This window comes from Tachysurus fulvidraco, chromosome 23 (genome assembly GCF_022655615.1).
Source record: "Tachysurus fulvidraco isolate hzauxx_2018 chromosome 23, HZAU_PFXX_2.0, whole genome shotgun sequence".
In the NCBI taxonomy this organism is placed as follows: Eukaryota; Metazoa; Chordata; class Actinopteri; order Siluriformes; family Bagridae; genus Tachysurus; species Tachysurus fulvidraco.
In genome coordinates this window covers 8,441,799-8,464,961 of record NC_062540.1, presented here as the reverse complement: position 1 = coordinate 8,464,961, position 23,163 = coordinate 8,441,799, and the positions used below count along the sequence as shown (strand labels likewise).

The 23,163-nt window shown below is 41.1% G+C and overlaps 1 protein-coding gene across 3 annotated transcripts in view; it reads left to right on the top strand.

Moving 5' to 3' along the window:
* Nucleotides 1-23,163, top strand: part of lama5 (laminin, alpha 5) — a 72,123-nt gene that overhangs the window by 15,958 nt on the left and 33,002 nt on the right. Inside the window, exons 3-26 of one of the 3 annotated variants that reach the window (XM_047806974.1) lie at nt 6,750-6,867; nt 8,716-8,834; nt 9,114-9,284; nt 9,655-9,752; nt 12,990-13,105; nt 13,719-13,775; nt 15,289-15,407; nt 15,516-15,606; nt 15,886-16,020; nt 16,293-16,355; nt 16,470-16,610; nt 16,940-17,077; nt 17,277-17,411; nt 17,648-17,782; nt 18,057-18,194; nt 18,307-18,359; nt 18,439-18,538; nt 18,637-18,689; nt 19,042-19,147; nt 19,231-19,330; nt 19,418-19,574; nt 20,831-20,960; nt 21,182-21,324; nt 21,982-22,085. In XM_047806974.1, the coding sequence (XP_047662930.1) occupies nt 6,750-6,867; nt 8,716-8,834; nt 9,114-9,284; nt 9,655-9,752; nt 12,990-13,105; nt 13,719-13,775; nt 15,289-15,407; nt 15,516-15,606; nt 15,886-16,020; nt 16,293-16,355; nt 16,470-16,610; nt 16,940-17,077; nt 17,277-17,411; nt 17,648-17,782; nt 18,057-18,194; nt 18,307-18,359; nt 18,439-18,538; nt 18,637-18,689; nt 19,042-19,147; nt 19,231-19,330; nt 19,418-19,574; nt 20,831-20,960; nt 21,182-21,324; nt 21,982-22,085 (2,720 nt within the window). Of the gene's footprint in view, nt 1-6,749; nt 6,868-8,715; nt 8,835-9,113; nt 9,285-9,654; nt 9,753-12,989; nt 13,106-13,718; nt 13,776-15,288; nt 15,408-15,515; nt 15,607-15,885; nt 16,021-16,292; nt 16,356-16,469; nt 16,611-16,939; nt 17,078-17,276; nt 17,412-17,647; nt 17,783-18,056; nt 18,195-18,306; nt 18,360-18,438; nt 18,539-18,636; nt 18,690-19,041; nt 19,148-19,230; nt 19,331-19,417; nt 19,575-20,322; nt 20,462-20,830; nt 20,961-21,181; nt 21,325-21,981; nt 22,086-23,163 lie in introns of all 3 variants that reach the window. The other 2 variants (XM_047806973.1, XM_047806975.1) reach the window with 2 other exon arrangements.

Below are 23,163 nucleotides of genomic sequence, written 5' to 3'. Positions count from 1 at the left end.
GACGAATATCCTTATGTATCTTATTCTATATTCTTATTCTTATGTGTATGTGGATTTCCGAAATAGGTTTCAGTAGAGTTCACATCTAGAGACTCGGCTAGTTTTGGCAAAACATTCGCTTGTGTTTCTTTAAGCACTTAGAGTGCAGTGAGCTGCAAATGAAGCCTCATTCACTGCAACAGTAGAAAGTGACTGCTTTATTTCATTTTACACTCTAGTCAACATTCACTGGTTTAGAAATACATACAAAGTGAAAATAAACTCTCATATTGTTCTAAACATGCATTGTCACTATGATCACTATAAGTCCAAGGAAGCCAGTGAGATTTTCACTCCTACAGAGTTTAACTTTCACTTGCATCTGACAAAGATATACAGCCATGAAAGGTTTTTTTTTTAAAGCATCTGTTTTTAAAACTTTTTTTTAAAAACATCTGTCCTTTAACTCCAGTAGGTAATAAAATATTCAAATTAGGCAGAAGAAACTATATTAATATTTACTTGGATGTTTGTATCTTTCAGCTCTCACTATGTTTGCATGGGCACGTATAGATTTTAGGAAAATCCATTAGGACACTGAAGATATGGTGTGTGTTTTATTGAGATCTTCCAGCTGTTGTTCTTGTTTATGTCTGGTGCATAAAGTCTGTGATCAGCAGTTAGACTTTTGTGTTACAGTGAGGTGGGCCTGAAGTGTGTGTGTGTGTGTGTGTGTGTGTGTGTGTGTGTGTGTGTGTGTGTGTGTGTGTGTGTGTGTGTGTGTGTGTGTGTGTGTGTGTGTGTGTGTGTGTGTGTGTGTGTGTGTGTGTGTGTGTTTTGGGTCAGAACAATAGTAACCGAGGTCTGCATTTTATTGTCCCTGATTTTTTTTTAATGACTTCTTTTCTCTCTCCTTCTTCCTCTTGGTGTTTTTATGTCCATGTTTCTCATCTAATGAGAGCTGATCCCTGGCCTGTCTGTGTTACTTCCCTTCGGTGTCTGAAACATTATCTCAGAGTCTCTCGTCCACTCCTCCGTCGCTTTTATCTATTTAGCTTCAGCTGTCAATTGGGTTCTAATGAACTTCCCGACTCTCACAGTAATAAATGCTTGCTTGGAGTTTTTTATTTCACCCAGAAGAGGCTAGAGGACACAAAGTCAAAACCTTTACACAAGCACACTTTCTGTGTGTGTGTGTGTGTGTGTGTGTGTGTGTGTTTGTTAAAAGGCAGATGGGAAAGACTTTAGACACCCAGTGCAGAGATATCTAACTAGCAGGGTCTGGAAAGCATCTGGTGCCTAGAAGGCAGCCGCTGATCTTTCCCATGAGACATGCAGCAGAAGGGGAGTGGAGACAGGACAGGACTACTGGCCATAGACACAGAGAGTGATGGAGAAGAAAAGAAAAATGTTAGGTCAGAAACACACTGAAGGATAAGAAATATAGCAGTTCAGGTGATGGGGACATTTTGACACATGGTGCTAATTTTAACCCTCCTTTTTAAACCTCCACACACTCACTCTGCCCTAAGGGGTGATGACCAGTAGTCCAACACCTTAACTGTAGGTCATGAGTTCGAATCCCCAGTCCTCCAAGCTGCCACTGCATTGGATAAGGGTGTCTAAATGCCAGAAATGTAGTGTAAAGGAAGCAGAAGGTCTGGTTCCTGACTTGTATCAGCACAGCATTTCCATTTCCAACTAATTAATTTACTGACCTTGGTGCAGTTTCTAAATAGATAGAAATAGGATTTGATACTCATACAGAACAAGTTTAAACTCTAGAATTGCTTTCTCTCTTTTCACTTATTGATGTAGAACTTGAGAAGAGGGTTTGGCTCTCAGAGAGGAAACAAAGACCCAAAGAAAATCCTCGAGTGTTGAGAAATCATGAATGGCCCTCTAAAGCTGAACGTACTTGCTAGATAAGTAGAACTTTGGCTCCTCTAATCTCCAGGGGACCAGGATTCCTGGAGCCCTTTGATAATGTGGTTTTAAAGACGGGGAGGAGTGGGGACATTACAAGCAATGCAGGTGTGAACAGATGACCCTCCCGCACCCCTCAGGCCAACACACACATACCTGAGCTGCCAGCCCCCTTTAAAGTACAGCTTTCAGCTCTTTCAGGAAACGGAGCATGACTTTACATGTCACCACTGACAGTCCCCATACCTGAGAACTGACAGCTTGTGTTTTTTTTCCACACAACCTAGATGAACAAACCATGAGGTAACCATTCAGTCTTTTCTTCTCACATTGGGTCAGTAAAAGCAGAGGCATGCCGAAAGGCCTGCTACCATTTTTGAGGGAAATACCTCAGCTCTAATCTTTAACAGATACAAAATGCAGACAGCTTGGTTTTTGCATGTTTGTTTTGTTTCTGAATGTGTTACTTGCTCAATAACTTTATTTGCGTCTACGTGCTATTTCGCATTTTCCCTAAATGCAGCAGCAGTCCAGGAGATTGAATTATTTACTTTTATATCCTTTAGGCATCTTTAAACAGCACTAAGGGTTGTTGTGTAATTTCATAATTTCATTCAGTGCGTAATTGCAAAACACATACTGCCCTAATAATTAGACTCAATGGTGTAAATAACACATCTGTGGGTTTATTCCATTATTTATGGATTGAGAAAAGTGAAAGATTAGGAGTGGAATGTGTAAGTCTTGTAGACTTTGGAGTTGTATGTGTGTGGCATCAGTCTTTAGTCTGAAAGACTGCTTCATTTATAACTTAGGCTCATGCAGGATGTAAAGGAGAGATATGGACAGATAAGAAGCTAAGGGGAAGAGTATTTAGGTAAAAGTGTTTGAGCTTTATCCTGCTAAGTGTCTGAAACCTCAGACTATCAAGACTGTGAATCATGACTAGATCCACTCCCGTAGGTGGCGTTGTGTTACAGAGTGTCACTATTGTGCTCCATACCTCAATGCAGTGATGCGTCAATCTCCACACATATACATGGAAAATTATGGTACAGTATATTTATGATGTGAAGCGGTATAGACAGCTGCAGCATCTTCTCCCGTTTCTGCGGAAATCCCTCTTGTCCTCACATTCCACTGAAGCATTAGTGCATCGGATGAAGATTGACTTCCAACATTCCTTGCACTAGTGACCATGATATACACTCTGTGTGTGTGGTGTGTGTGTGTGTGTGTGTGTGTGTCCATTGCATAGTGGAGCATAAGGATAGATCGAGACAGGAAAGGATTCACAGAGGGGAAGATAAGTAACGATGGGGGTGTTTTACCCTCCTGAAACATCTGCAGGTCTGAGCTGTGTTCAGACTTGCTTGTGTGTGTCCGCTGTGTAATCTTTGTTCCTTGTAGTGTCATCAGACAGAAAAAAGAAGAGGGAAGCCAGTTAGCCAAATCAGCTCTCAGAAAGCTAGTATTTGAAGTAGTCTAATGAAGTTATCAGCCCTTATTCACGTTATCATGTCTGCATGTCATTCTGTGTAGATAAGGACTGTTCTGTGTCTCTCTCGCCTGCGCCACTGCCCCGATTGCTATAGTTGCTCAGGTGCTGGCTGCTTGGCTGCATTCCCAATTCAGTGCCCCGAGTGCTGTACTTGCTGATATGTGTTACCATGGTAACCTCAGGAATGCAGAAAGCCAACAGAGGAATGTGTAATCATTAAGCTCAGGGGTGGGGAGACTTTTGTTGAATGCCAACAAAATGGCTTCAGGTCACGCTGAACTCAAAAAAGAGCCTAAGAGCTCAATATTCGATTCAATTCTCTAGATGCTCTGATGTATATCGTGTGATTTGTTTACAAGTGTACTAATTATTTGAGTGTTATAAAGGGTTAGAGGTTTGATTCCCGCCTCTGCCGTGAGTGTGTGCTTTCGGGGTCTCCTGCAGGTACTATAGATTCCTTCTCTAGTCCAGTCACATGCACTGTAGGCAGATTGGCATCTCTAAATTGTCTTTAGTGTGTGTGCATCCCGTCTTGGATGTACACTAACTTGTGCCCTTGAAACTCTTGAGATAAACTCCAGGTTCCCTGCAATCCCTTTGATAAGCAGTGTCAAGAATGGCTGGAAAGTAATATTGGATTTAAAGCATTTAAACTCCAAGCATTTATTTGTCAGTGACGAATAACAGAATGGATTTTTCTGAGAAACAAAATTTCGAGGCACAATTCTTTAAACACTAGTCGATTAAAGGTGGGGGTCTCCGATATTTGAGAATTGCTTCTGAAAACTGAGTTAGGCCACCAAACAAAACAAAAATCAAAACAAACCTGTAGCCAATGAGCAGAAAGGGGCGGGTCTTGTCAATATGAGCAGAGAGAGTGTTCAGTGTGCATGTGCGCATATTCACAGATTGGAGTTTCCCGAGTCAATAACTCCTGAGCTAAACGCTGTTACTACACAAAACGCGGTTGTAGCTGCCTCTCTACATTACTGCGATAGAAAAGAGGTGTTATTTGTGTAGTAACAGCGTTTAGCTCAGGAGTTATTGACTCAGGAAACTCCAATCTGTGAATATGCGGCCAACTTCCTGCTCCTTCAGTTCTCTCCAGCGCTGGAAAGCTGATCCTATATTAACACGGGTCCTACTTCTTGCCTTATCGTAAGCCTTTCTTCACTTTCTTTCTTTGTTTTTATCCTGCATGTCAATATTAAAACCGCTTTCTTCTAAAGTCACGCATGCGCACTGAACACTCTCTCCGCCGCATATTGACAAGACCCGCCCCTTTCTGCTCATTGGCTGCACGTTTGTTTTGATTTTTGTTTAGCTTGTAGTCCCGACTCAGTTTTCTGAAGCATTTCTAAAATATCGGAGACCCTACCTTTAAACAAACTGTTGTAGAAAGAACATTATTTACATTATTTACCATCCAGTGTCACCCAAATGAGGATGAGGTTCCCTTCTGAGTCTGGTTCCATTCAACACTTCATCCTCGTATCATCTCAGTCTTGCTCATTAGGGATAAATGTTAGAGATAAATAGTTACTTAATTTTAAACTTCTGCAAAGCAAAAAATGTTATTATTTTGTTACTGGTGGTTTACATGAAGTTTGTTTATGTGATTAACTTCTATAATAATGCTACGTTATTAGGAGGCCTGTATATGTTAGTAACGAGTAGACATTAAAGTCTATGTAGGTCCTCAGTGGACTTGACACTTATTCAAGGCACACAGGTGAAATTATGAGCAAAGAAATAGCAGGAATGGGGGGGGGGGGGGTAGTGAAAAGGCTTAAGAGGTCACAAGCATGTCATCACTAAGGAAAAAGGAAATAATTGGCTGTTGCCTGAAGCTGTCTGGAGGAAGATGAATTTCAGGGAAGATTATATTAAGCATGCTTTTGTAGATTGGATTAATTCCGGTGCTTTTGTATAGGATACATGATCAGACCTATGTATGACTTTAGTCCAGTTGTAATTTATCACTTGAAAGCTTATAACATGGATTTGAGTTAAAAAGCCCAGCAGGACCATTAGAATTTGAAAACCATATGCTTTAGGTTATACAGGATGAATTGTGTCTCATGTGAAGGTCCTCATGAAGACATGTGCTTGCTTGTCCAGTCGATGAGCATTGATGCTTCTCATGAGAACATAATCCAGTTTTAAGGGAGTGTAAGGGAGATTGGAGCAGGGATGCATCCTGGGATGTGTATATCAGGTGCTTCTTCTGATATATTTCTGCTAATGAGAAGGTGTAGTAATACACAGAAGAGTGGAGAGTTTCCGGCTTACAGCACGCATTAATATTTCACCTCATGTGTGTACACTATCAGCATCAGGCATGAGGATAATTCAGAAATGTCAGAAAACTGCATTCCAAAGGTTCTTATTCAAATCAATTCAATTTTATTTGTATAGCACATTTAACAATAGAGAACATAGTAGAAATATAGTACAAAAAGTTTATTATACAAAGATTAATATTATACAAAAATTCAAGCTTAATATTAGACTTATATGTAAATGTTTGTATTTATCCCCAATGAACAAGCCTGAGGTGAGTGAGGCGACTGTGGCAAGGAAAAACTCCCTTAGATGGAAGAGGAAGAAACCTTGAGAGGAACCAGACTCAAAACGGAACCTCATCCTCATTTGGGTGACACATAAGGGTGTGATAAATCATTTTAAACACCAGAGATTGTTATTATGAATAATGTCCTTTTTACAGACATATACAGTCCGACAATTGTGTATTGATTCTGAGGTTGTTGTCCTCAAAGACCGCATATAGCTGGCATCTTTTTTTTTGTATGCCCAAATCATCATGAAGTGGAAGCCAACTGGAGCTGGTACATCTCTAGATACCTCAGGATCCTCGCAGGGTTGGGCACTTCTCACTTATATCTTTCTGTAATTATGTTATTATGTTACATTTCTTCCTGGGGTTGTGGTTAGTCATTTTGTCTAATTCAGACACACCATACTAGGTTTTTTTCTGTTCTTTGATTCAGTCATCCTGGAAGAACATGTGTCGGATATTCTGAGCTCAATGTCTGGTGAACACGATTACACTAATAGTCTCAGTGGGATCATAGCATGATGTCGTGTTTTGTGCTAACATGCTGACTGAAACTCGATCAGAGTTCAGAGCTCAACCTTCCACCTGTAACTGTCTACTTTATATTCTATTAAAAACGGATATTTTGTAAACTGTCATCAGTTTTTCCACCAAGTACATTAGATTAACAAACTTTACAGAAGTTAGTGTCACCAGGACTGCACACGCTATATGACATGGCTGTATGTGATAGATTACATGTGCATTTTTTCTTGTCTCCAACAGCTCTTCCATGTGGCTTATGTGCTCATCAAGTTTGCTAACTCTCCAAGACCTGATCTATGGGTCCTGGAGCGCTCAGTCGACTTTGGGAAGACGTACCAACCTTGGCAGTTCTTTGCCTGTGAGTACATTATTCACATACATCTCATGTGGAATGCATCTCTGTACAGGGGCAGGGTTGGATATCTTTAATCTTCATTTCAATTGTGAAATTTGGGCTGTTTGAAATTAGCAGCAAATTTGGCACTGAGATATGTTGAAAATAAAGCAATTGAGAGATTAGTTAAAATCTCAAGGCGATACCAAGAGTTTGATTGCTTGGACAAGAAGAATAGGTGAAATATTTCAGGATCCAGATGTGCAAAGTGGACAGAGATGTATCCCAGAAGACATGCACTTGTAATCACAAAGACGGCTTCAGCAAGTTATGCTTTACATGATTTATTACAAAGTTTTAAATTATGAAACGAGGAAATGATGGTGAGATCATCAGATGTTCTGAGAGAAGTCAGGTCTCAGCTAGTCACATACAATGCACACAAGTAGATTTAGTATCCCAGTGTCAAATATACAGATCTTGTGCAAGACATTGGAAACCAAAGCATCAACGTAAAAAATCTTGACAAAGAAACATACAGAAACGTAAAAAGAAGTCCTAACAATAAAAGGCATCTTCGCCATTGCACACTGTTTTCGTGTGGCATCTTTGCACGCTCTGTCTTGCACATTCACTCAATTGCTGTTCTTCACACCACATTTCAATACCACATTGAACTGCTGCTACTACAAAATTGTATTTGTTTACTAGAACCCTCTTTGTTCAGATTCCTATATTTTTGTGCAACGTACTCCATAATATACAGTATGCACCCTGGTCTGCGCTATTTTGTTTTGTATTGTCAGATTGCACTGTCTGTTCATCTTGCAATGTTTGCACTAGGTTGCACACGGTGCACTTTATGTGGCTAGGACAACATAGCTTTAGCTTTAGCTTTGTGTTGTTTTATATAGCTCTGTGTTTTATATAGCTGTTTTGTTCACCATGGTCCCGGAGAAACGTTGTCTCATTCCACTATGTACTGAGTCAGCTATATATGGTTGAAATGACAATAAAAGCTTCTTGACTTGCTGACATTTAAAGCGCTGCCATTATTACCACACTGATAAGTAATTGGCTATCCTCTGTTCACTATCCACTGCACACCGTCTGAATATGGACAAGGTCGTAGGGAGGAGAGGACAGAGAGGGAACTTTTACCTAAAACATCACAAATATTCTATAATGTTTCATATAATCTGGCACCATAGCATTCTAATCAAAGTAAGCAAAACGTTGTAAAATCTGACACCGTAGAACATTGCAGGAAAATTCTTTTTGGAATTTTACCACATTAAACCTTAAACTCTTTTGAATGCTTAATGAATGCCTTAATAACAATGTCTGTGTTCTGGAACCGTATCTATCAGTAGAAAGGCTCCATTGTTGGGAAACCGTACATTATAAAGGAGATATTATTTGGGTAAGGGACTATATTTGGTATTGAAAGCGTAGTGTGCTTATGACTGGTATAAGTGCATCTGCACAGCAGCAATACTTTTAAACAGCACATATTATTTAATTAGACACCTGATCTAATGATCCACCTTGTACGAAGACAGATACAGAGAACAGCTCATTTCTTTATTTCTATATACCAGCAACAACAAAGCAAACAAAACCCATTCATGACATACAGTGTTATGAGAATGAGAGAAGATTTTACTTTCCTTGTACTGGGAAGGTCAAGTGCAAGACTACAGTGAAGAATATTGAGAAAAGTTGGAGTCATGTGGATATTTGGTATTTTAACACTTCTCTTAGTATATTTCTTAACTGTGTTCTCCATGATATCAAAACCTATGTGTTGTGTCACTAATGGCATTGTACATGAACATTTATTCGAGTGTTTTGTGTGCTCTTGATTCACAGCTTCCAAGAGGGATTGTATTGAGCGATTTGGCCAAAAAACCATCGAGCGTATCAACCATGACAATGATGTCATCTGCACAACAGAATACTCTCGTATCGTGCCTCTGGAGAACGGAGAGGTAAAGATTCGTACCCAAGCGTCAAATTACAGTTTTTAAGTGTGATATCAATCTGGAAAAATCAACATAACTTCAGTCTCCCTAGCAGTTACTGATAGAGTCTGTATGTGTCATGTTACTGTTCTCTCTAAGTACTAGGCCATTAAGATCATTCGGAGTAAATAGTAGGTGATGAATTATGGCTTGGGGACAAATATTTCAAGACTGAAAGTTTGAACTTTGATCAACGGAGAAATGTCAAGTCCATTTGTCTTTACCTGCTGTGTGTGTCCTCTACAGATTGTGGTGTCTCTGGTTAACGGGCGTCCTGGAGCCATGAACTTTTCCTACTCGCCTGTGCTGAGGGATTTCACCAAAGCTACCAACATCCGCCTGCGTTTCCTGCGCACCAATACACTGCTAGGCCACCTGATGGGAAAAGCACTGAGAGACCCTACTGTCACCCGCCGGGTACGAATTAAACAATCAAGTAAACATTCACCACAGACAATAAACACAAAGAAGAAACATGGGGGAAAAAAACAGCAAATTTGTTTATCAGTATTTACAAAAGCCCGAAGTGATAAGAAAAAAGGCATTCAGATAAACCTGCACAAAGAACTGAAAGTCACTGCTTTTATCTGCCAAGGGAACAATATGGCAAAAACAAACAGCAATAATACTAACAACAACAATAATAATAATAATAATAATAATAATAATAATAACAACAACAACAACAACAATAATAATAATAATAATTGAATACTAACATTACTTTGACTTCTTTTATGTATGAAATGATTTTGTTTGCACTACTTTCTCCTCAATATTATTGCAGTATTATTATAGCATTAAAGACATCAGCATTGGAGGGAGGTGTGTGTGCAACGGCCATGCTGAAGCTTGTAATGCTGTTGACCCCAATGACCCTTACAAGTAAGAACTTCAGAATTTTTTTTTAATCTATTTCTAAATATCAATTTCTAAATATATTTTAATTTCAACATTTTATTTTAGCATAACCGTCTGTTAAATTCCAAATGATATACTTTTTCTGTTTTTGGAACTTTTTAACTTATTTCCAGCTTTATCTTTCTTATTAATTCAGGCTTAGAAGCTCAAAGTTACAACATAAGGTATCAGATGTGTGCTGGTTAAAGATAATCATCTCCTGGGGCTAGAAACATATCTACTGTATAAACTTACACATGGCAAAGATGATTACACACAGATATTGTAATCCTGTTTTTCTACCTGTGCTTTGTCATTTAATATCTCAGCCTGTCAATATGCATGCAGGTTTGTCAACAGGTTAATATTTATGCTTATGATGTGGAGTGTATCCTAAGTGTGTAGTTATCCTAAGAGGAATAATTGTGCATGTGTATCAGTTTCATCTCTACTCTTCCTATACTCATGGCTGGGAGTCATGGCTGGTTAATGCAGGCATGTTCATGCATATAGAGTATATGAAGTCATACACTAACAGACTCGCATGTATATACAGGACTTCAATAATTACACCGCATTCACCTCCAGGTTGTGCTAGCTTTAGGGTGCGTGTGCACACACACACACACACTTTTTCTTGTCAAATAAAATAAATCATGGATTTTCCAGTCAGATGTTTCAAATAGGGGGCACTGTGGCTTAGTGGGTAGCACGTTCGCCTCACTCCTCCAGGGTTGGTGGTTCGATTCCTGCCTCTGCCTTGTGTGTGTGGAGTTTGCATGTTCTCCCCGTGCCTCATTGGTTGTCTCCAGGTACTCCCGTTTTCTTCCCCAGGCCCAAAGACATGCATGGTAGGTTGATTGGCATCTCTGGAAAATTGTCCGTAGTGTGTGATTGTGTGAGTGAATGAGAGTGTGTGTGCCCTATGATGGGTTGGCACTCTGTCCAGAGTTTATCCTGCCTTGATGCCCGATGACGCCTGAGGCTCCCCGTGACCCGAGAAGTTCGGATAAGCGGTAGAAAATGAATGTTTCAAATGTTGACAGTCAGTGCATTTCTCACCTTATGGTGCTCTTTGACCATGCAAATAAATATGCTGTGCTGGATCAAGTGCTATTTTATACGCATCCAGAATAAAACCACATTGTTAAAGTCAACCGAATTGCAGTGATAAAGTCAACCGAATTGCAGTATTTAAAACACTCAGATTACTAAATGAAGGAAAAAATGAAGAATGATTGTTTATTCAGCCACATTTGAGAGCTCTCCAATGATTCATCATAGAACCATTTTTGGGAGGGGAAAGTTACTATATAGAACCACAAGGAACCTGTTTTTAAGCGTGTAAGGTTTTTTTTTATTCTAGAATTTATTGTCTGTTTGTGCATGCAATAACATGAAGCAGGCACCATCTGTAGACTGGCAGGTGGTTTCTTTAATAATCTAGGAATTCACAGACTTTTGGTTAAAGCTACAGTATATTGGTGCTGGGATTTTGGGAAACAGCCTGCTGCTCTGTGTCTGCCTCTGGTCCATGTGAATCCTTGCTGATATAGCTTTGAGTGAGATCATCTGGAAATGTGTCAGAGCTATCAGCATATAAAAAACTCCTCACCTCCTCCTAGAGCTGGATATAGAAAACCCAAAGGGCCTCAACAGATTATACTGACACGAACCACATGTAGATTTGATTGTGTGTGTGTGTGTGTGTGTGTGAGTGTGTGTGTGTGTGTGTGTGTGTGTGTTGGTTGTGATTTTTTATGTTATCACACAAGTGCATGTATCTTTCTTGTTCCATAATGTTTTAGAAATCTCAAGCCAACAGATTTGCTATTGAGGTTTGTGTGACTGCAGTTAAATGGAAACCTTATTTCTCGGGTTACTTTAATGATACCAACAGTATGTTCCATGAATTATAGACTTTATAGTACTTTCTTCATTTCCAGCATTTGGCAGACACTCTTATCCAGAGTGACTTACATTATCTCATTATTTTTGAGATATGCAACTGAGGGTTAAGACAGTGACAGCTAGGTGGACCTGGGATTGAACTACCTTCCAATTTGTAGGCCAACACCTTAACCACTAGGGAACCACATGTTCTTAAAGCTCAGAACTTGTTCATGTTCTTATAAATAGGAGATTGTTGTTCTGATTGATGGCCTTTAAAATCAGACCAAAATAATGTAAAGTGAGTGAAGATGTTGGAGTGACGATAACCTGAATGAATAAAAACAGGACATATGTGAGAATACTGGGAATAATTGGAAGTTTTCTAATACTTAAGTCCATGGGTGTTTGTAGAGTATTATCACAGGTCCACAAAAATGAAGTGTGAGGGAAGCCATATTGAAAGCAAACCAGATTTGCAGAGACAGATGTTATAACCTATGCTTATTCATGTAGCAATATACTGCCAGTGTGCTAGACACTTATTAGAGGTAGAAGTTCCCCATCTTCTCATCCACATATCAGCATATTAAAACTTTTTTGATTGTTTAGGATTAAAGGGCTGAGTAAAGCCTAAGTAAATGAGGAAGAGTGTTTATTAGTGAATATATGTGTATATATTTGCAGTATCATCATGTCATCGTTGAGGGAACAGTTTACACGTCTCACATTCTTTTGTGAGTGTTAGAATGCATTAACCAAAATCTCACTCGATAGAGAGAATCACAGTTCAGTTTGGTTCATGTGGACTCCTGGGATATTTTGTAGATGTAATATATTCACACACACACACACACACACACACACACACACACACACACACACACACACACACACACACACACACACACACACACACACACACACACTCTTTGGTCCTTGAACAGAGGCACTTGTACTGTCTGTGCTGCTCATATGACGAAAGTGACATGACATACGGCTAAGTACGGTGAGCCAAACTCAGAATTTGTTCTCTGCATTTAACCCATCCAAAGTGGGGGGGGTTTGGTGCCTTGCTCAAGGGCACCTCAGTCGTGGCCGGTCCGAGACTCGGACCCACAACTTTAGGATTAGGAGTCAGACTCCCTAACCATTAGGCCATGACTTCCCCCATAGACATGCTCATAGACAAGCTCGCTGTCACTATCATTGTTCTACCTTTATGAGGAAGAAAGAAGAAATAACTGTGTGTGTGTGTGTGTGTGTGTGTGTGTGTGTGTGTGTGTGTGTGTGTGTGTGTGTGTTTTCCTTCTTTTTTCTTTGTCATTACAGGCTTCAGTGCGACTGCAAGCACAACACTTGCGGCCCATCGTGCGACCGGTGTTGCTCTGGCTTTAACCAGTTACTATGGAAACCAGCCACCACTTATAGTGCTAACGAGTGTGAACGTGAGTTTCTCAATTCTTTGTTTCCCAACTAATCCTCCCTGACAATCATATAGATTCGTTATTTCTAGGAATGGGGGTTCAGTTACTGATTCTGCATATGGAGTTTGTTTTTCAAGTTCTCCGGTTAACTCCACAAGTCCATAGATGTGTGATGTAGACTGATTGGCATCGTGTTCGTAGTGTGTGATTGTGCCCAGTGATGGACCGACACTTAACACATCAGTTAGCAGAGCCATGTTGAGAATAAGCAGAGAGAGTCGTTCATCTCTCTCGGGTTATTATTTGTAATGTCTTTTTCTAATTTCTTTTACTTCGTACTTGTATAATTACTGTCTCTAAAAGAATTTAACTAAACTATAATGATAAGGGAAGGAAGTCTTTATTTTGTTTCATGTGTAGAGATTAGTACTTGCAAGGGCTTTCTCCCCTCAACCAACTGCCATTATGTCTAGTAAAAAATCTTTTAATGACAGTAATTATAAAATATAGGATGTTTAAAGCGGCTTTGAAATACACATAAGCAGTTCGTACTCCAGAGGGATTTCGCGTGACGCGTCTGGTGGATATTAACTGTCTTTCTTTTTCCTTTATGTGAACTGAAACCTGCAATTAGCAACTCCAAATAAAGCATGCAACACACATGGAGATGTGTCCTTCAGATATATCAACGGTATTTTGGCTCTTATTTATTTTTTAAGATGCATTTGAAACAGGTTTGAATGTCGCTGCTTTCATGTTGACGCTCATCCTGTACTGGAAAGGTTTATTTAAACAGCTTTGAGTTGAGTTCTAGATTTCTGTGGTCATATAACTTCTAAGTAAAGTGAAAAGCGAATTAAATATGGGATGTGGTAGCTCAGTGATTAAGGTGTTCGACTACTGATCGGAAGGTCATTGGTTTGAATCCCATGTCCACCAAGTTACCACTGCAGGGCCCCTGAGCAAGGCCCTTAACCCTCAATTGCTCAGGTTTATAAACTGAAATAAAAAATGTAAGTCACTCTGGATAAGAGTGTCTGCTCAAAGACGCTAAATGCTGTAACTGGAAATAAATTTCATTGGCAATTGGGGCTCAGGGAGAGATCATGTACCTTTTCGACAGCATGTTGCAGAAAGTTTACAGAAAATAAGATTTTTAATGAGAACTTATTTAGTGGGCAAGTCGTGGCCTAATGGTTAGAGAGTCTGTCTTGTAACCCTACGGTTGTGGGTTCGAGTCTCAGGCCGGCCACGACTGAGGTGCCCTTGAGCAAGGCATCGAACCCCCCCAACTGCTCCCTGGGCGCCGCAGCATAAAAATGGCTGCCCACTGCTCCGGGTGTGTGTTCACGGTGTGTGTGTGTGTGTGTGTGTGTGTGTGTGTGTGTGTGTGTGTGTGTGTTCACTGCTGTGTGTGTGCACTTTGGATGGGTCAAATGCAGAGAACGAATTCTGAGTATGGGTCACTGTACTTAGCCGTATGTCACGTCACTAAGTGTCTTGTTGTGCCGGATGTTGATGTGCACTGCGTCTTAGTACTCTTCTCTTTAAGTTAATGCGTGAATGAAACTCACAGGTAACTCCCTTTGTTGTTCCCTTGTTGTGTTGTTTCTCATGTAGAATAGAATAGAAGCCTTTATGGTATGTGGTAGCCTAGAGTTTAAGGTGTTGGGCTACCATTCGGAAGGTTGTGAGGTCGATCCCCAGTCCACCAAGCTGCCACCGTTGGGCCCCTGAGCAAGGCCCTTAACCCTCAATTGTTCAGTTGTATAAAAATGAGATAATGTGAGTCGCTCTGGATAAGGGTGTCTGCCAAAATGCTGTAAATATTTATTTGTCATTATGCATCACAGAACAGTGAAACTCTTTCTGCTCATATCCCAACTTTGAGGTCAGAGTGCATGGTCAGCCATGATACAGCACCCTGTAGCACTGAGGGTTAAGGGCCTTGCTCAAAGGCCCAACAGAGACAGCTTGCCAGTGACTTGAACCCTGAGAATCCAATCAGCAACCCAGAGCCTTAACTACTTGAGCCTCCACTGTCACAGTGGCTATGCTCCTTCTGTTTGCTCATCTGTTAGTCTAAACTAGATCGATACCAGGTTTAAGTTGAGTTCTACCTCTCCCTCCTGTCCCTCTCTGCATCCCCGTGCAGTTATAAAATGACAGTCTTCTATAATGCGCTCCTTTGTTTCTGCCTGCAGAGTGTAACTGCCACAGACACTCGTCTGAGTGTTACTATGACCCTGAGGTAGAGCGGAGAAGAACCAGTCTGAACATGCAGGGCGAGTACCAGGGAGGAGGAGTGTGTATGGATTGTCAGGTAGACAAACACACTCACAAACTGACAATTGATGCAGAAGTAATTGACTGATGTGCTGCTATATAAAGGTAGATATGTTAAGTATCATGGTATATGCTGTCTGTGTAGCACCACACTACAGGAAACAACTGTGAGCAATGTGTACAAGGATACTACAGGTCACCTGAATACCCTCTGGAGTCACCACTGGCCTGTTCAAGTGAGTGTGCAACTAAACAGAAACAATGGATGTTCCAGTGTATCTGTCTGAGTCTCTCTCTCTCTCTCTCTCTCTCTCTCTCTCTCTCTCTCTCTCTCTCTCTCATTCGTTCTCTCTCTCTCTCTCATTCGTTCTCTCTCTCTCTCATTCGTTCTCTCTCTCTCTCTCTCTCTCTCATTCGTTCTCTCTCTCTCATTCGTTCTCTCTCTCTCTCTCTCTCTCTCTCTCTCTCTCTCTCTCTCACTCACTCTGTCTGTCTGTCTCTCTCTTTCTCTGTAGAGTGTTTATGTGAGTCAGATTTCACTGATGGCACGTGTGAAGATCTTACCGGTCGCTGCTACTGTAAGCCCAACTACACTGGAGAAAACTGTGACACTTGTGCTGAGGGATATGAGAACTTCCCAGCCTGCTATGGTGAGTGTGTGGTGCATGTGTGTGTGCATTCGTGTAACCCACAGGTGGTAGATTCACAGCCTGTGAGTCACATCTAGTCTCTTTTGAGCAGTATGAGTGTAATAGTGATCGTGGTGGGCGTACAGAAAGAATACAATTACGATACAACAACACACTATAGCCACAAACAAGCCACGAAATGTTTAAATGTATGTTTTTCAACATGACTGGATAAATAGATGCTATTGAATCTAATGTAATATAATGATATACTTGTATGTGTTGGCTTTCAGTTATCACTCCGACCTTCCCCACTAATTTCAATGGAGAGGCTCGACCTGCAGGAGAGATCATCAGTAAGACTTATCTCCTGATTTTCATCTCTTGTCCTTTTATATGAAACATGGTGCTCAAAATAGCCTATTAACTAATGTGTGTGTGTGCGTGTTTGTTTCTGTATGTTTTTATAGACTGTGAGTGTAATGCAGCAGGCACAGAAGGCAATTCGTGTAAGGCAGACCCAAACACACGGACCTGTGTGTGTAAACCTGGTTTCACAGGACAACACTGTGACATCTGTGCTCCTGGGTATTATGGCCTCAACTGCTATCGTAAGAACACACACTCTTCTCTCTCTCTCTCTCTCTCTCTCTCTCTCTCTCTCTCTCTCTCTCTCTCTCTCTCACATGCACACAAACACACACAAAGTAAATTTACCACTGAAACAAAATGTTCATTGGTGGTATGTTTTTCAGAGTGTCTCTGTTTGTGCTAGTCAGCTACAGCCTTGGCATTTGTGGGAAGTAAATACCACCCACAAACAATAGAATGTTGTTCTACTGCAAAGTCCCCCCCCCCCCCCCCCCCCCCCCCCCCCCACCCCCCCCCCCCCCCCCCACACACACACACAGTGCATCTGAATCAATGTCCCTTCCTCTAGGCTGTCAGTGCACAGGTCCAGGTTTTCAGGATGGGTCATGTGATGTGGTAACAGGACAGTGCGTGTGTAGAAGTGGCTTTTATGGCTATTCATGCGACCAGTGTGCTCCCGGCTACTTCAACTACCCTCTGTGTCAGCGTGAGTGTGTGCCAAATCTAATCCCTATTGCTGAACACTTAAGTCTTCAGTTACACAGTACACAAACCTGCAAGTACATTTTACGGTTAGCATGTGTTCAGGTTCATGACATAAAAGTAATCTCTCTCTCTCTCTCTCTCTCTCTCTCTCTCTCTCTCTCTCTCTCTCTCTCTCTCTCTCTCTCACTCACTCTTTTTAGTGTGTGGCTGTAGCTCTATCGGCTCTCTACCCGGTGGTTGTGACTCATCCGGTCGTTGTTTGTGTCGGCCGGAGTTTACAGGTCCTCGCTGTGACGAGTGCAACTCTGGCTTCCACTCTTATCCCAACTGTGAGGGTAAGAAAACACACACACACACATGCACACACACACACACACACACACACACACACACACACACACACACACACACACACACACACACACACACACACACACACACACACACACACACATACACACACACACACACACACTTCTGTTACTCTCTGCAAACCCACACTTTTTCAATACACCTACTTTAAACTCATACACTCATACATAGCTGTTTCTTCTGTGATCCTTTTTCCCAGTGTGTACCTGTGACCCAAGGACATCCCTAGACTCCAACTGCAATGCAGCAGGGCAGTGCTACTGTAAACCCAACTACAGCGGCCCTAGGTGTGAGTCCTGCGCTCCAGGATACTACAGTTACCCCACCTGCTCCCGTAAGTCAGCCACTCCCTGTACATTGTCTTAATCACACAGCCTGTGCTGGATAGATATGGAGTTCATCACACATATTCCTGGTAGTTATATAAAAGGGATTTATATAAAGGGATGTACAATATTAATATGAAGGTGTAAATTTAATTAAGAAATTAGCTTCTCATCCCATTTAATAACTGAGCAGTACATTCCAATGACAGCTTCATAATTCTTTGCGATTTGAATTCACATATAAAATATATACTTATACCAATCTCTGTGTCTGTTTGTCAGCCTGCCAGTGCTCAGAGGAAGGCTCTCGGTTCACTGTGTGTGATTTGGTCTCAGGGCAGTGTGTGTGTCTACCCAATGTGGTGGGTCAGAGGTGTGACTCATGCAGCTCTGGATCCTACAACTTTCCCTTGTGCCAAGGTGACTTCGCTTACAGACTACAGCCAGGGCTGAGCTCACACAGGATTTCACAGTCTTATTCTATTTTTCATTTCTCATTTTTTCCCCTCTTGCTTGTTTTAACGGCATTTAGCTGGGACGTGTAATCCTGCTGGCTCTGTGGAGAACGAGATTTTGTCTACAGTGGTAAGTAATGTGATTTATAAATAAACCCTGTGAACTTAATGGCTGACTGACCGCTATCACTATCACCAACACATATTAGGGCTCTTGTGAGTGCAAACCCAACGTAGAGGGTGCGGCCTGTGACAGATGCAAGCCTCTTTACTGGAACTTGTCACCCGATACTGTGTTTGGGTGTTCAAGTAAGAACCATTTCAAACAATCCCTAAGCAATCTAACAATGATTAGAATGATTGACTGTAATGCATTGTATTAAAATATGACTTACTGTGTTGTGCAGGCTGTGAGTGTAACACTGCAGGGACTGTGAGTGAAGTAGCAGAGTGCGGTCAGGTGAGTTCACTGATGTTTGCACCATCATGGTGGAGTGGTTAAAATCACAGTGCGGGTTGCACTTTTCAGCACACTTACAATACTCAACAGAAAACAGCAGAGCTTGCAGCTTTCTCTCAGTCAGAGTCAATTTCATGCTTCTATATGTGCATAAATGTGTGTGTAAGTTCTGCCAAGTGACCACACACTCTGTTTTGCTCTCACTACCGAATTACTGGAGCTACTGAAAGCATAAGTGAGAATGTCCACACCTCCGTCTGCAGTCGACGCTACACCACGACCCTGCTGTCACAGCAAGGTAGGGCTAAAGATGGCCGTTTGTGATCGTTATGCTGTGTTTGTGTGTTTTCAGAGTAACGGACAGTGCTACTGCAAGCCTAACGTGTGCAGTGGAACGTGTGCGGTGTGTAAGGACGGCTATTTCCATCTGGATAAAAACAACTACTTTGGGTGCCAGGGTAAGATTATTTTTTATCTCAGAAATGCGTTGATATGATTTTGCGGCCGTATAACTTGTCCCTCTGATTGTGTGTGTATCCAGGTTGTCAGTGTGATATTGGAGGTTCTGTTATTCGTTCATGTGAGGACAGAAACGGCAGGTGTAGGTGCAGACCCAATGTGGAGGGACCTAAATGCAACCAGTAAGTCCAAATCCACCTACAGTATCTTTCTAAAACGATCTCCTGTTTTTCACTACAAAGCTACATACCTCTGGGTTTGTTTCCTAGTCCGCGTCCAGATCACTATTTCCCTGATCTGCACCATCTGAAGTTTGAGGTGGAAGAAGGCACGACGTTGGATGGGCGGCCAGTGCGTTTTGGCTACAATCCACTGGAATTTGAGGGCTTTAGCTGGAGGGGTTATGCTCAGATGTCCCCCATTCAGGTGAGAGATTCAGAATGCACAACAGAACAAAAAAATGTGCTTCTGTATTTTCTTCAAGGTTTATAAATATATATTTATATTGTTCCCTATAGCCCATTTATTTAAAAAGAAATCAATAAATAAAATAGAACTAAAATAAAGAGGAATTAATTGGAACTTGAACTTATCAGTAATATGAAGCTTTAGCAATTAAATATCTCTGCTATACACAACCTGTTTTGTTTTTTTACTGTTTTTATAAGGAGAAGAAATAAATGTCTCACTCGACATTTGAAGGTATTTGGGGGACTTTTGAAGCCCTTCTGGGACTCTTTCTGGGTCCTAGGGCTAATGTAGCTAAAAGTAGAAAAAAAATAATTGATCATGGAAATGAGTTTCAGTTTTCAACAAAAGTGAATGTTTGCAGAAATTCTGATGTACTGATGATTTATAGAGGCATGTTATGTATGTATTATTATTACTAAGAGCACTACGCAAATATTGTACCCGTGTTCATTGTCTCATGCATGTTTAATGCGCTGCAATTCTTTTTCTTGAGGATTGGCGAAGTTGGTATCTTTGATAAAATCTAGCTCTGCTTTGCTTTTGGCTTGGTGTAAGAGTTGTGTATAACAGCTTGTTTACTGAGTGCTAATATTGGCTTTATACTGTAGTGCCGGTGGTGGTTTTTAAGAAAAGGCTTTGCTTTTGTGCTCTCTTTCCTGCTTTCCCCATTGCTCTCTATTTGGCATGCTCTCTCGTTCCATAGCCACGGGTGATGGTGGAGGTGGTGGTCGGCTCTCCAGATCTCTTCCATGTGGTGTTGCGCTATGTTAACCGTGGAGGCACAGACATTTGGGGACATGTCTCTGTGATGGAAGACAGCAGGAATTTCCTTTGCAGCAATTGTGAGTCCCACTTCCTTCTTCTTCTTCTTCTTCTTCTTCTTCATTCTATCTTTATTCTTCACCTTCACCTCACTGTCTCTCCCTCCCCTCGCTTCCTGTTCCCGGTTTTCAGAAGCAGTTGCTCTCAGTTGCATGAGCAGATTTTCCAAACCTCGACCTTGCTTTTGATTGGCCTGGTTGTTGTGGCCCATCCCCTCCAAACCTGCCCCAAGGACTTACACCAAACATGCAGAGCCAGACAGCTAGACTCAAATTCACCTTCCTGACTTCAGGTCTTTAACATAGACCTTTGCTGTAAACCTCCTCTTCCCATTTCACCCTCTCCCTTCCTCCTCCCTTCTTCCCTTTCCTCACGTTTGTCTGTCCCAGAGCACAGTTAAATTGATGGTGCACCTGAATGAGATGGACATGTACCTCACACGCTTGATCCTCAGATATGTAAGCACTAATGCTGCCGCCTCCCACGGCAAAATCACAGCCTATACCAACAGCAGAAGAGGTATGTCTGATTAGTACAATAGCCAAAGGCAGCTCTTATTTGTCACTGTTTAGTTCTCTCTGAATAATAGTGCAAAATCTTATACTTTTATAGTAGATATACTTTTGAAATGAATCTGTTCTACTGAATAATAAACAGAATATGAGTGAATAATGCACATGTAAGCGAGGATAATATGATTGTTTAATAATTTTATTGTTTTCTCCCTTCTCTTCTCCCAGGTTCTGAACAGTCCAAACAGATCATTTTTGCCCCCAGTTCAGAGCCCACGTTTGTAAATGTGCCTCAGAATAGTTTTGTTGAGCCATTTGTACTGAATCCTGGCACCTGGACCATCATCATCGAAGCTGAAGGCATTCTACTGGTGCGCTTAATTTGACTTTTTTTCTAATTTCCTTTCGATATGTACAGTATGTCCTGTTCACTCATAGGGCATTCAGATTATGTTGTAATTCACGATTCTGCTTGATACTTCTCAGTAATAAGACCATGTGTATGGAAACCTACACTGAAGTATAAAGTTTTCACTGGTTTGTAGATAGAAAGCTGACTGCTTTATAGTAAAATGATAGAAAATGATTAATAGACACATAGATATCTATACTGATATTAAACTGACATTACACCCCACTCTGCCTTCTTACACTCTACCAGCGGTAACTGAATTGATTCCATTCACTATAATGACCCTTTCCATACGTTACACCATGACACTGCACCAGTGTGTGTCTTTTTAGACATTGTGTAGTAAGTCATTGACTCGTACGTTTTGCAATTTATTAAAATGTGCATATCCAATCCACAAAGAGAAGATCTGATGAATTACACTTTTCATTATCTAGCTTCTCTATCTAATTGGTCAGTATTATAAATGTACAAATTCAGACTGGCTGAATTTCACTTACGTGTTCAGTGAAGTCATTTTGTGAAACTCATTTCATGACATCATTAGGCTTGAATAGTTTATGGAACAAATACTAATCGATAACTTTTTCTTATTTGTATCTGTGTGGTTGTACAGGACTATCTTGTGCTGTTGCCGAGTAGATACTATGAAGCTCCAATTCTGCAGCTGAAAGTGACTGAACCCTGTAAATACAGCCCAACACATGAGCCCCATCAGAAGTCAGTAGCAAACACATGCATGACAGAACACACAACACATTTTACACAAACTCATTTCTTTTTTATTTCAGTGCATTTCACTGCAGTCGATGCGCCTGCTCTAAATACTAAACAGATCAGCCATAACATTAAAACCACCTGTAGGATCATCATTCTACACAATATCAATAATCATCTGACCCATGGACTCTCTCCAAGTCTCTCTCTGAAGGTGTGCTGTCAAAGTCCTTCTGTAAGTCCTGATGTGGAGACTCCATGGCTCAGATTTGTTTGTCTAGAACATCCCACAGATGTTGGAGGCATCACCTTGAACTTTTTGACATGTACAGTATCTCAAACCATTCCTGAACAGTTTTTGCAGTGTGACAGGGAGCATTATCCTGCTGAAAGAGATCACTGGCACTGGGGTTCTGTACTTAGTCTGCATTAATGTTTAGGTAGGTGGTAAGTGTCAGTCTAACTTTTACATGAATTCCAGGACCTAATGTTTTCGGGCAGAACATTGCCCAGAGCATTACACTGCCTCCACAGCTTGCCTTCTTCCCATAGTTCATCCTGGTTTTATCTCTTCCCAAGCGATGCACACACACTCAGCCATAAAAATAATATAATAGAAACCATTCATCAGATCATGCCACTTACTTCCATTGTCTATGGTCCATTTCTGATGCTCATGTTCCCATTGTAGGCTCTTCCAGCTTTGAAGTTGTTGGTCATCATGGGCATGCAGACTGCTCTGTAGCTACTACGCATTGTGTGAACTGAGGCCTTTCTATCATAGCCAGCATTAAAATGTTCAGCAGTTTGTGCCGACCAGACACCGGCTAGCCTTCTTTCCCTATAGGCATCATTGAGCCTTGAGTACTCATGAGTACTCATGCTGTTGCTGGATTTCCTTCTTTGTACTGTTTTTAGTACGGACTAACCACTGCATAGAGGGAACACCCACAAGAGCCGGCTTTGTCTTTAAAGATGTTCTGACCTAGTAATCCAGCCATCACAATTTGGTCTTATCAAAGCCGCTCAGATCCTTACACTTGAACATTTCTCCTGCTTCTGATTCATCAACTTCAAGAAC